This window comes from Labeo rohita, chromosome 6 (genome assembly GCF_022985175.1).
Source record: "Labeo rohita strain BAU-BD-2019 chromosome 6, IGBB_LRoh.1.0, whole genome shotgun sequence".
Taxonomy (NCBI): Eukaryota; Metazoa; Chordata; class Actinopteri; order Cypriniformes; family Cyprinidae; genus Labeo; species Labeo rohita.
Window position 1 is genome coordinate 5,190,631 of NC_066874.1, and position 14,199 is coordinate 5,204,829.

Consider the following 14,199-nt stretch of genomic DNA (forward strand, 5'->3'; position numbering starts at 1 on the left):
AAATACTATACATGTTTATATATTTTGCTGTTGTCTTGTGGAGTGACACTTTCAAAAACTTTTCTATGCTCCTCTGATTATATAATGGTAAATATTACAATATTATAGCACAACAACAGTGATCAGCAATAATGATAAGCCCAATAACGGTACTCACAATAAAAATAATAAGATCATATAGATCATAACGCAGTCTCGGAGGTGGGAGTGGATTATTCTTCACCTGAAATGTTTGTCTTTTCATCCTGAAATGCGAGGCAAATGTTGGATCACAATAATTAAGAACCACAGTTTCCACAACGCCCCCCTTTTTTTTTTTTTTTTTTTTGCAGTCAAGAACAACAAAAGATACAGTGCGAACAAAACAAACAGTATGTGCAAAGGATACAAGCAATCTTTCAATAATAAACAAATTATGGATCAAAGATTAACAGAAAGAGTAATATAACAGACACAATTCTTAAGAAATAGAGAGAAGTCAAAAAAATAAAAAGGATGAAGAGAAAAGGGCATACAAATAGAAATACAAGTATATTAAGGAAGAATATTAAACATGGCACAAATTCTAGATGTTTTTATAGCTTTCTTGTTAATAGATGTTGAAATTGTATTTAAATACAACTTCAGTTCTTGTATGAAGATGTTGAAGTGGGGCTTACATTTAGTATATTTACATTTATGGACATAAAACGTTCCAATAAACAACAGGAGATTTATACAAAAACTTGCATTAAATAAATTCTGCTCTTTAGTATAAAACCCAAAAAGAATGTGTCTATAACATAAAGAAAAATCATAAAAAACATTTTGGACAATCAAAGCATTAACATTATTCCAAAAGGACTGAACAAAAGGACACTCCCAAAACAAATGAGCTACAGATTCAGAAGAAATTTCACAGAAAGAACAAGCCGTATCGATGTCACTTTTGAAATTCTGCCAAAACTGCTTGACTGGATAAAATCTGTGAATTATTTTATAGAATATTTCTTTAACTTTATTTGTTAGAAAAAGTTTCTGAGGGAGTGACCAAACATACAGCCATTTAATGGCATCAAAAAGGTTGTTCCACAAACCCCTTCATTCGATTGGGATGTTCTCTTTTTTCGTTTTTTTTTTCTGAATCGTAAGGAAAATGACTGTAACATCAGGTGTATTTTGCAGTATTAAACACGTATTTAGACCGATTTCATCAGGCTCCGAAAATTCTTCAAAACCAACTCAAAGAATGGCCTTCTTAGCTGCCATAGTTGCAACTCCAGGTCATCAGAACCGTTTTGTAACGTTTTGTTGGGGCTGAACGCAAGGCTGGTTTCACAGACAGTTGCCATAGTTCAATTAGGACATTTAAGTACATTTTTATAAAACGTAGAGAGAGAGAGAGAGAGAGAGAGAGAGAGAGAGAGAGAGAGAACATTACTGGTGTGCATCTTGAGACAAAAAGTCACTGTTATATTTTAAGATCAGTGCAAGTTTTTCAATTGAAACAACTCAGTCAGACTTACATTTTAGTTTGGGACTAGGTTTATGCCTTGTCTGTGAAACCGGGGATAAATTTTAAGATAGCATTAAGCAGTAAATAGCACTTAAGGGGAAAAGGTTTGTTAATAACAATAAAAAAAAATACCAATTCATAAAAAATATACTTCAGATGAAAATAGACTTCTTATAATGTGATGTTTTAGCTGGAGAAATACACATTTGTCAGCTGCCATATGTTTGAATCTGCAGACACTGTAATGTGTTCAGTATTATTAAAATAATAGTTTTTTTACAGCATGATAAAATGTAAACACATTATGCTGTAATTAACAACTACACACTAACAGTATTTTTTTATGTTTTAAAGAAGTCACTTCTGCTCACCAAGCCTGCATGTGTTTGATCCGAAGTACCACAGTATATTTTTACTATTTAAAAGAACTGTTTTCTAGTTGAACATATTTTAAAATGTAATTTATTCCTGTGATTTCAAAGCTGAATTTTTAGCATCATTACTCCAGTCACACGATCCTTCAGAAATCATTCTAATATTCTAGTTTTCTGTTAAAAAAAAAAAAAAAATTATTATTGTTATTATGTTGAAAACAGCTGAGTAGAATTTTTTTCAGGTTTCCTTGATGAATAGAAAGTTGAGAAGAACAGCATTTATCTGAAATAGAAATCTTTTGTCTTTATCATCACTTTTGATCAATTAAAAGCATCCTTGCTAAATAAAAGTTATATTATAAGTAATTTTTAGTGCTTTTGAATGGTGTAGTTTATAATGTTACAAAAGCTTTTTATTTCAGATAAATGCTGATCTTTGGATCTTTCTATCCATCAAAAAATCCTGAAAAAAAAAATGTACTCAACATTTTTAAATATTGATAATAATAATAAATGTTTCTTGAACAGCAAATCAGCATATTAGGATGATTTTTGAAGGATCATGTGACACTGAAGACGAGTAATGATGCTGAAAATGTAGTTTTGATCACAGGAATAAATTACGTTTTAAAATATATTCAAATAGAAAACAGTTATTTTAAATAGTAAAAAATATTTCACTATATTACTGCTTTTGCTGTATTTTGGTTTAAATAAATGCAGGCTTGATGAGCAGAAGAGACTTTTTTAAAAACATTAAATATCTTACTGTTCAAAAACTTTTGTCTGGTAGTGTATGTTTATGGTAAAATTTGCGACTATACTTAAAATTAAAATGTAATGTTTTCAGAACTGTTAAATACAATAACTCACTATTTTTTTTTTTTTTTTTTTACACAGGACATTTTCTCTTCAGGCAGTTCGTCGGGCAGCCTTAAAACTCTGAAGAGCACGTTGTACCGTTAGAAGGACCCTTTTCGATTTCCGCCATCTAAGAGCTGGTGGTGAGTTACTGTTACGATCCAACAATAACGAAAAAAATATGGTATTTTTATATATAAGTGCTTTAAAATGACCCAGAAACGTTCATTTTTGTTTTATACACAGGTGGATTGAACGCCAAGATGCAGATTTTCGTGAAAACCCTTACGGGGAAAACCATCACCCTCGAGGTGAGGAACAGACGAGCCGCACGATATAGTTCGACAGTTTATTGTTAGATTTTATTGCAGTGTTTGACTATGTGGGGCGAAATATATTGTATTATATTAATCTTTAAATATAAATGTTTAGGATATGTAGCATTATAACGTAAGTAAATGCTATATTTTGTAGTTAAACGGAAGCCCCTAATAATGCTAACCATGTCATGTGGCTCGGCTACATTCATACAGTAGAGGAGATCGGAAACAAATGTAAAATGTGCATACAATTGGGCACTTTTTAAAGAAATATTATAATTATAAAACATTCCATTTCAACTCAGTTATGGCATTTTAACTAAAATTGTCCTTCAGTTCACGGCCACAATATTAATAGGTGTCAATTATAGTGTAAGCATTTGCCATTTCTTAATCTACATGTAAAGAAGTTCAAAAATATCAGCTTAAATTCAAAACGTTCAAGAACAGAAAAACACTAGAAATGTCAGGCTTAGACCTCAGCATCAGTGTTTGTGTTTTGAAAATAAGAGAGTTCCCTTTGGTCTCTTGTACATTAATTAAATGAAGTGCAGTTTACTGTTATTTAAAACAAATATTTATCTCTGTTCAATGTGTTATAGGTTGAGCCCTCTGATACTATTGAAAATGTCAAGGCCAAGATCCAAGACAAGGAAGGTAAGTTGTCAGGTTTTTTTTTTTTTTTTTTTTTTTTTTTTTATAGCGTAATTCCAGCATTGCACGCGTCATGACAAAAGACTGACCGCTATATGTGTTGAATGCAGGAATCCCTCCTGATCAGCAGAGGTTGATCTTCGCTGGTAAACAGCTGGAGGATGGACGCACCCTGTCTGACTACAACATTCAGAAGGTCAGTGAGTGATTTTCAGATCGTATACAATATAAGGTTATGTGCTTATACAATAACGTAATAGACTTTAACTTTATTGCGATCATTTATCCAGGAGTCCACACTGCATCTAGTGCTGAGACTGCGTGGTGGTGCTAAGAAGAGAAAGAAGAAGTCCTACACCACCCCCAAGAAGAACAAGCACAAGAGAAAGAAGGTCAAGCTCGCTGTGCTGAAATATTACAAGGTTAGTGAGATTCATCATCTGCATCGTCTTCGCCAGCTGCATGGCTTCTGTATTCAGATTTGAGAGTTACCAGTATGATTTTACAATGTCTGTTTTTATCCTCAGGTTGATGAGAATGGCAAGATCCATCGGCTGCGCCGCGAGTGTCCAGCTGATGAGTGTGGAGCCGGGGTGTTCATGGCCAGCCACTTTGACCGTCATTACTGCGGGAAGTGCTGCCTGACTTACTGCTTCAACAAACCAGAGGACAAGTGAAGTACGGTCCTGACAACATGCTCTCTGTAACACCGGAGATTGTCTGTTCTGGAGTTTGTACTTTGTAAATAAAGTTGTGGCCTGCCACATTCAAAAATGAATCTCTTGAGTCTCTTGATATCACTTTTTTGGGTTTTAAATTTCATTAAGCATTCAAATTATGATAAAGTGTCAAGTTGGATACAGTTATTAACGTTAAATGATCATATCTTTAATTTTGCACTAGCGTATCCTACCTTACCTTAAATATAAATAGTTTTTTTGTTTTAAGATGTATTTTAAAGCCAAAGTATTTGTTCAAGGTTTACACTTTTCTTTTTAATTACCAATAAATGTAGACTTCTGTAATTCTTATTACATTTCTAGTCATTTGTCAGTCTTTCTCCCTCAGTAGCAGTTATTTCTACCCATTAAAATATTTTAGATCTTGACATAACTAGAACAATTTTATGCAGTTTTGTAACTTGTAAAATTGCATTTTTCAGTCCTAGAAATCACACTTCTAAAAACTATTACATGCAGGTTTTGCAACCCTGGTTCTTAAAAGGACAGTTGTTGAGGGAACAAACTAACTTAGGTCAGTTTTTTTTATCTTGATTTATAGTTATTTTAACTTATTTACCTTCCATACCTGCCTTAAATATGTGTGTGGTGTTTTTTTTGTACTATACCCCAGGAATTGCATTTCCATCTTGACCTAATCCTTTTAAATATACAGCTGAAGTCAAAAGTTTACATACATCTTACAGAATCTGCAAAATGCTAATTATTTTACCAAAATAAGAAAGATCATACAGAAAAAAAGTTGAATTTATAAAAATGACTCTGTTCAAAAGTTTACATACACTTGATTCTTAATACTGTGTTGTTACCTGAATGATCCACAGCCGTTTTTTTTATTATTAAAAGTTGTTCATGAGTCCCTTGTTTGTCCTGAACAGTTAAACTGCCTGCTGTTCTTCAAGAAAAATCCTTCAGGTGTCCTTCAGTGTGATAAAAGTTTAAATACATGAAATATATATGTTGGATGAAAATCAAGATAATTTTCAAAGAACAATTTTTGAAAATGTGACTCATTTTATTTACATTATAAGATACATTATGTACACTTATTTCAGTCCTGATATCTAGAGTCAAAATGAAGACAATTAAATGTTACTGTTTTTTTATATTATCTGTTGATGACTGTGTAGCTATAGCAAATTTTGTTATAGCTATTGCATGTGCATGTATACTACACAGCATAGTATACTGATGTGCCAAATGCGGTTTCTTAAAATCCCGGATCCCAAGATATTTTCTGTTTGATCTCAGATTCATTGTAACAAACAATTTCATCCCCAGGTTTGTATTCAAGTTCTTCGTTATCTAGAGAAAGGCCACACTCCATGCCTGTCTTTACTGTCAGGACATCATCCTTCAGATGTTTCAGTGTTGTCACGGATCCTAAAAAGGAAAGAAATGCATGAAAATAGCATTAAAAAACCCATTAAAACAGCATAAAAAACAGCAAACTGGCACTGGTTTACCTTCCCAGAGAATGTTTCTCCCTCGAATGAGTCTGAATTTCATTTTCTTGTCCAGTTGGCCCTTCTGAACTCTACAGCCAGCCACTGGGATTTTCTTTTTCCCAACCGTCACATCAAACGTGGCCAGAACAGAGGCTTCACCTAAAGAGTGAGGGTGAAAACAACATTTAAGGGCAAGAAAGACAGCCAACCTCATTTCTTTCATTTACACAACACTAGTTTGTTTGAGTCCGTCACTCACAGCATGCCCACATGCAGTCTCGACCTGCAGAACTGTGACATTCATTTCACAGATGTATTTTGACTAATCAGTCATGCTTTCAGGCCTATAGGCCTGGTTGTAAGGGAAATATGGTGAAGCTAAACAATCACCCTATGATAGAACAAACAGTTTACAATTAACAATATGTGATATTAAAGTTACACTCACCAATTATATTTTCCTCTGTGGTTGGAGGCAGTTTGCTGCTCAGGTCGTCTTTGAGTTCATCTATGAGTTTGTATATGACTCTGTGTAATCTTAGTGGAATGCCCTTCTTTGCAGCCATCTGCTGAACCAATTTATTTGCAGCGACATTGAACCCGTATATAGTGCCTGAACAATGATGGAGAGAATTACTTCAATTTTGGCAATTTGACAAGGCAAATGAAAAATGAAAATGATAGCAGTTAATTTAAGGTCTCTAAATAAGTGGTTGTCAACCCTTTTTGACTTCAAGGTCCCTTGTTATAACGGACAGTATCTGAAAGTCCCCTAAGATATTTCTGGTACTTCTGCTGTAATTACAAAGCTGCTCATTTTCATACTTTCATACTCACAGAAACGATGAGTAGCAATATATTAAAATTCCATAACTCTAGAAGTTGCAACAACTGAATGTTCTTTAGAATGTATGCTTATTACTAATAGATTTTCAATTTTCTTTTTCAATTTCAGTTCTTTCCCAATTTGAAACCTTTCCATTAATTTGTGATTGTTTTCTTATTATTACCCCAGTAAAACAGTAATAGATTTAAAAAAATTAGTTGTTCCAATTTAGCAGACTTTCAATATAATAGTTTAGTATACTAAAAGTACAATTGCAGGGTATTTTTTAATAAGTACATAATATGTAAATGTATTTATAGTATACTTAGCATAAAATAAATGCATTTAAAATCAAATTTTAGTATATTTATTTTGCACTAGGCTGTTATTACTGGTTTACTTACAAATAGCAATTTCTACCCTATAAAATATTTTGGAGCAACTTATATTTATTATACAAATTTCCATGACTTTTTAAAATTGAATTAATATTCATGACTTTTCCAGGTCCAGATAAATCACTTTAAAATTTCATAATATATCCAGGTTTTCCAAGACTGTTAGAACCCTGGTTCTTAAATAAAAATACAATTGTTAAGGGAACAAATTAAAATAATACATACAATGCCAGCTTGTATCTTGTTTTTTTAAACCCTTTTATGCCATTTTACGACACTTGGAAGTGTGTGGAAGCCACCCAGTGGGTCTCTGGTTGAGAATCACTGATCTAAATGAATGAAAAGCTGCCATTTCATTTCCAGTGGCTGATGTGCATTCCCACCTGAGAACGTCTCCGCCAAGTTAATGTCTCTTTCTGAGATGTCGCCCACACCAAAATGTACTACATCCAACTCACACTGGTCATCAGCGTCATAACTTTCCAGGATGTTCAAAATAGCTTCCACTGAGCCATCAACGTCACCTTAAAAAAAAAAAAAAAGCTGGTCACACCAAATGTACTTAGCATTCTGATGCCCCATTCTGAGTAAAATAATACAGGAAGGAGCTTTTTTTGTCCACCATTATATAATATTATTGTCTCTTATTGAAAACTCTGAAATAAGGAATTCATCATCTAACCTTTGACGATGATGGGCAGTGTGAGTTCCTCCATCTCAGTTTTCTCACTGACCCTATGGGAGAGTTTGTGTTTGTTGGCCCGGTACAGGGCCGCCCTCCTCTGTCTCCAGGACAGATGGGCCATGCTCTCCCTGTCCTTCTTGTAGCTCTCCTGATGCTGCTTCTGCTTGGCTTCAATGACCTGCTGGTCTTCTTTCAACTTGTCCTGCTCTTCCATGAAGCTTCGCCACTCCACCACTTCACGGGCCCTTTGCTAAGAGAAAAAAACCTATGTGAACTATGCCAGTATGGAGGTTAGCCATTCATAACATGTATCACTTACACTACTGGTCAAAGGTTTGGAATCATTAAGATTTTTTAATGTTTTTGAAACATTGTCTCTTATGCTAACAAAGGCTGCACTTATATCATAAAAATACAGTAAAAACAGTAATATTGTGAAATATTATTACAAAATTAAAATAGCTGTTTTCTATGTGAATATATTTTAAAATATAATTCATTCCTGTGATTCAAAGCTGAATTTACAGCATCATTACGCCATTCTTTAATGTCACATGATCCTTCAGAAATCATTCTAATATGCTCAAAATACATTTCTTAATAATAAATGTTAAAAATACTTTGTTGCTTAATATGTTTGTAGATACTATGAAACTTCTTGTTCAAAAGTTTGGTGTAAGATTAAAAAAATAAAGAAATTAATCCTTTTATTCAGCAAGAAGCATTAAATTGTTCAAAAGTGACACTGAAAATGTTACAAAAGATTCCCATTTCAACGACATTGAACCCGTATATGGTGCCTGAACAACAATGGAGAGAATTACTTCAATTTTGGGAATTTGACAAGGGAAATGAAAAATGAAAATCATAGCCGTTAATTTAAGGTCTCTAAATAAGTGGTTGTCAACCCTTTTTGACTTCAAGGTCCCTAGCCATAACGGACAGTATCTGAAAGTCGCCTAAGATATTACTGGTAATGCTCATTTTCATACTTTCATACTTTTATTCAGCAAGAAGCATTAAATTGTTCAAAAGTAACACTGAAAATGTTACAAAAGATTCCCATTTCAGCGACATTGAACCCGTATATGGTGCCTGAACAAAGAAATTCTGTTTTTGTATTTTTTTTTTTACATTCTATTCATCAAATAATCCTGAAAAAAGTATCACGGTTTCCACAAGAAATAAGCAGCACAACTGCTTTTAACATTGATCTAAATATTTCTTGAGCAGAAAATCAGCATATTAGAATGATTTATGAAAGATCAAGTGACACTAAAATAATGATGCTGAAAATTCAGCTTTGAATCAAGAATAAATTACATTTCAAATATATTAGAATAACAGATATTTTAAATAGCAATAAAATAATATTTCACAATATTTCTGTAAATAAATGTAAATGTAGCCTCGGTGGGCATAAGAGACTTCGGAAAAAAAAAATCGCAATGATTCCAAACTTATGACAAGTAGTGTACAACGATTCCAGGACAAATCACGGGACACATTATTCGTGTATTTTCCAGAATCTCTGTGTGAAAGAAGCTCTAAAAATTATACAAAAACTGTAGAATATTTCTCTCTAAAAGCATAAGCTTTTTGGATACCTCTGACTCCACCTCCAGGATCTCCTCCCCAGCAGAGGGAAGATCTTTCCAACCCACGATCTCCACAGGGATGCTGGGTCCGGCTTCATTCATGGCCTGATTATACTCATCAAATATGTAACGCACTTTAGCCCAACACTTTCCTGCCACCAGTGTACAGCCCTTCCTCAGAGTGCCACGCTGGATGATGGCTGTGGTAACCGGCCTGTGGAAACACAACAGGTGATGAGAAAACTCTTATGATATAGCGAAGTGCAGCTGCTATGAATCTCTGAGCCTGTAAGAATGTCTTGTTTACACTCACCCTTTGCCCTTGTCTGTGCGGCTCTCGATGACCGTCCCTTCCACCAAGCCTGTGGGGTCGCCCTTCAGCTCCAGGACCTCTGCCAACGTCACTGTGGCTTCAGCCAGCTCTAATAAATTGTCCCCCTGCAGAGAAATTACACGCTGATTAATAATTCCAATGTCATGTGGTACTACTATTATAAAACTACATACAGAGAGTGAACAAATAAAAACACTGACAAATCCCTGTCTCTCTGTCACAAGAGGACACTACAAACTTGCTCTGCTGAAACTAACTTCATATATCTAGAAATCATCAATTGACTTGAAAGAAATAAGACTTGAAAAAGTAAAATTAATTTTGAGAAAAGCTTGTGCAACATTTGCTTAACAATTTTGCTATTATGCAAAATTTTAATGTTATCCAATGACATGGCATAAATATTAGATTGGACCACTACCTTTAACGCAGACACATGGATGGCCTGTATTTCACCACCGAACTCCTCACAGATGACATCGTGGCCTACAAGCTCCTCTTTCACACGTTGAGGGTCGACTTGAGGTTTATCACATTTATTCACAGCGACGATAATCGGCACTGCAGATCAAAACACATTAATTCAGAGAGGCTCCATAACACATAATGAACAAAAAGCTCACAGAATTACAGAATTAATTTAAATAATAATAAAAATATAAATGCTAAAATGGTATTATACTTGTATTATACTTGTAGTTTCAATCAGTTTATAACTGCATATTACCTTTGGCTTTTTTAGCATGCTGTATGGACTCAATAGTCTGATTCATCACACCATCATCAGCTGCAACCACCAGGATGACTATATCAGTGACCATGGCTCCACGCGCCCGCATGGCAGAAAACGCTGCATGACCAGGTGTGTCCAGGAAAGTGATCTTTTCACCTGAGGGCAGCTGAACTGAACAGGAGACAAACTCATTGAATCAAAATTGCTTTACTTGGCTCCTACAATGCCAAAAAAAGACAGCACACATTCTTGGGAAGTTGCTTGTTGTTTTCAAGATACTGACGATATTATTTTTTTCATTCTTCAGTAGGTTTTTAGGAGTCATGGGTTATAAAATCTAAATTTGCATTGTGGTGTAATTTGGAAAAATGTTGCAAAATTGCAACACAGTGCATAATTAAGGGGTTTTATTTTATTTTATCTATTTTGACACAGAATGTGAATAATTTGAATTCACAGTGCAATTTAGCATACAAATGCATATGAAGAGTTCAGATGCAAAAGCCTCTAAATCCATCTGACGTATTTCTTTAAAATGAGCATTTCTTTCTGGGTACTTCATATAGGTTTCTATGTAAGTACTGGTACTTCTGATTGGGCTAAGGCTGGAATTTAGTGAGTTTGAAGTAAAAGTATTTGATGGATGTATACTATGTGTCAGGAGCATTCACTCAGTATCATTATCTCATTTTTGAAGCAGATTTGACCACTGATGCCCAGTGTTGCATTTTTGCTACACTTACAAAAATGGCGTCAACCATATTTATGTTCAAAATTTCAAAGCATTTCCCATCACTACACATACGGAAATAAAATAAAAATATGATTAGAGGCAAAATACTTCCTTTAAAAATAGATAAACTTGTTCCAAAAGTGTTGAGAATTTTGTCAGCGCCATGTGTTTGCACCATTTTGTACATTTTTTTTACTACAAAAACAGATGTTTTACAGCTAAGTGTACTTTTCACCCATATTTACTGAAAATAAGGTATTATTTAAGGCAGCGGCTAGATCGATAGATGCTATTTACACTAAGCGGTATGCTATTTACACAAAGTGCAAATTCTACTTACACTATGTTAAAATAGCAGGATTTTTTGCTATTTATATTACTTATTCCATATATTGGCAACATGCACCTCAGTATTGTAGTACATTATAAAATAGTATGCAATAATAACTTATTGAGTGTAAATTTTAATTCAGATTATTAAATGGATGCCACCTTATTGGGACAATAAAGCCCTCCCTACACCTATGCTAATCCTACCCGATACTTTTTCAACTTTTTGATTATTTCCTTAATTTTTATTGAAAATAAATGCTTTTCTGATATATGAAATTTAAAAAGGGAGAAAAGGAGATTGCAAAAAGGTGGATTCAAACCTGGGTCGCTCGCATCACTGGAGCTAACAATTGACAACCTTTTTTTGTAGTGTTGACTTGCCCAATCACATGTTGGTGGGCCGAGTTAGTATAAATAGCCTTTGCCAACAAGGCGGGCTGTTTACACTTAGTGTAAATAGACACTCCAAGTATTTAACTGCTTCACACAAATGATATTCTGCAACTCTGCTACACTGAGGACAGTCGAAAAATTGTAAATGGCACTGATATGTTGAGGTGTTCAGTACCTCGAAACGCTCCGATGTGTTGCGTGATTCCCCCCGCCTCGTGAGCAGCGATCTGACTCTTCCTCAGACTGTCCAGCAAGGTGGTCTTTCCATGGTCTACATGACCCATGATGGTCACCACTGGAGCTCGAGGGACTAACTGAGCGGGATCTGGTGGAGGTCTGACAACAATTCAAACAGAAATTACAGAAATTGACAAATGATACATATATATAACTATTATTATTAAAAGTCCTTACTGTCTCTGGATATCTTTGTTTTCTCTAACTTTGGTTTCTACCAGTTTGGCCCATTTGTGTTTCATTCCGGATCTCTTCACTGCTTCTTTTATCCATTTCTCATCTAGCACTGTGTCAGGCTCCAACTCGTCCAGATCAACATCTGTGTTAAGGAGGGCTTCATAGACGTGATCTAAAGATGGAATAATACAGATATACACTACAGTTATGACCATTTGGGCCTGTGAGATTTTTTTCTTTTAAAGAAAATAATTTTATTCACCACAGATGGATTAAACTGATCAAAGGTGACAGTAAAAACACTAACAGTGTTACAAAAGATTTTTATTTTAAATAACTTTCCGTTTCCATGAAAATACTAAGCAGTACAACTGTTTTCAACACTGATAATAATAAGAAATGTTTCTTGAGTGACAAATCAGCATATCAGAATGATTTCTGAAGGATCATGTGACACTGAAGTAATGATCCTGAAAATTCAGCTTTGCATCACAGAAATAAATTACATTTTAAAACACATTAAAATTGAGAACTGCTATTTTGAATTGCAGTAATATTTAACAATATGACTGTATTTAATCCTAGTTTATTGCAACGAATGCAGCCTTGGTGAGCATAAGAGTCTTCCTTAAAAAAAAAAAAAAAAATTGGCCATATCATCATAACACCCACCAATGTCTTTATTCATGGCCTTGGCGAGTTCTGACACAGTCATCCTCTGTTTGATCTCCACCTCCTGCTTTTGCTGTTTCTCTAGTTTCACTGGTTTGGAGTTGATCTTCTGGCCTTTGAACTGGCCCTTATTCTACAGGACAAACAATGTTCTGCTCAGCACACACACACAAAGCATCCAAACTATGTGGTTTGTACTGTAATCTGGAATCTTGAATTAATCTTGTCATCTGCATGGGACTGTTGTGACCCTTCTGATAAGCATTAGTGACGGGTTCGACATTTTGAGACCGACCTGTTTTGCAGCAAGGTGTCGGATCTGCGGACAGGTGTACGGAGGTCCAGGGGCCCAGGCCGGAAGAGGGGGAAGAAGCGGGCTCCCATGATGCCAACAGGACAATGCAGTCCTGCCAACCAAGGCGGCTATCCGCTTCATTGCAGATTTTCTAAAAATAAAGTGAAGCTTTACAAATTATATACAGACAATGTGCAAATATAGCATTAATCCAGTACAGTACAGTCCACATACAGTACATCTTAGAGGCCAAATTACCTTAACATTATAGTTGAGAGGTATCAATATTTAAATAGCTTGTGTTATGCAAATGTTATGATTTAACACAAATTAACCTATTACTAAGGATGATTAGTCACTATGTACTGTGGTGCAATGGTAATACCATGGTAGTTTGAAAAATGCAATTAGCACTAAATGATTACTGTATTCATATGTCATTGTAATTACATTGTACTCCAGCCTATTAAAAAAACCTCATGGTATTACCATGGTACATGACAAACGACGTGGTATTACTGCAGTATATGATAAATGTCATAATCATAAAACATGGTAATAACAAGGTATATTTTGTATATTACATCTCTGAATCTGATATTATATTACAGTAGCTCAAGACAGATTAACAGCATGATTATTTCCCTTCATGTGACGTTCTATACTTACTAAATAAGAGGAAGTGAACTCGATACAGTCACCGCTGAATTCATTCAGTATACAAACTCTGAAAATAAAGGTGCGAAGAAGATATCAGCTTAAGCAAATAATATCTGGAGTCAGATGTCATTTCTGCTGTAAGGGCGCCGCCATGACAGTGTATCCCACAATGTCTTGCGACGACTGCAGTTCAAAACACAAACACGCGGTGGCGACATAATCACAAAGTCCAT

At 34.8% G+C, this 14,199-nt stretch overlaps 2 protein-coding genes across 2 annotated transcripts; one reads left to right on the plus strand and one right to left on the minus strand.

Moving 5' to 3' along the window:
- Positions 1 to 2,781: 2,781 nt before the first annotated feature.
- On the plus strand, positions 2,782 to 4,482 carry rps27a (ribosomal protein S27a). Its single transcript, XM_051111602.1, has 6 exons — positions 2,782 to 2,873; positions 2,977 to 3,041; positions 3,653 to 3,707; positions 3,815 to 3,900; positions 3,995 to 4,126; positions 4,232 to 4,482. Exons 2-6 carry the CDS (start codon positions 2,994 to 2,996, stop codon positions 4,379 to 4,381), a joined length of 471 nt encoding a protein of 156 aa, XP_050967559.1. The 5' UTR covers positions 2,782 to 2,873; positions 2,977 to 2,993; the 3' UTR covers positions 4,382 to 4,482.
- Positions 4,483 to 5,444: 962 nt separating this feature from the next.
- On the minus strand, positions 5,445 to 14,136 carry mtif2 (mitochondrial translational initiation factor 2). The gene is made up of 14 exons (XM_051111496.1): positions 13,976 to 14,136; positions 13,307 to 13,457; positions 13,012 to 13,144; positions 12,340 to 12,511; positions 12,101 to 12,261; positions 10,461 to 10,637; positions 10,155 to 10,294; positions 9,713 to 9,837; positions 9,409 to 9,613; positions 7,799 to 8,051; positions 7,500 to 7,640; positions 6,341 to 6,505; positions 5,911 to 6,051; positions 5,445 to 5,827 (listed from the first exon to the last, which is right to left on the minus strand). The coding sequence occupies exons 2-14, from the start codon at positions 13,445 to 13,447 to the stop codon at positions 5,655 to 5,657; spliced, it is 2,127 nt and encodes a 708-aa protein (XP_050967453.1). The 5' UTR covers positions 13,448 to 13,457; positions 13,976 to 14,136; the 3' UTR covers positions 5,445 to 5,654.
- Positions 14,137 to 14,199: the final 63 nt, after the last annotated feature.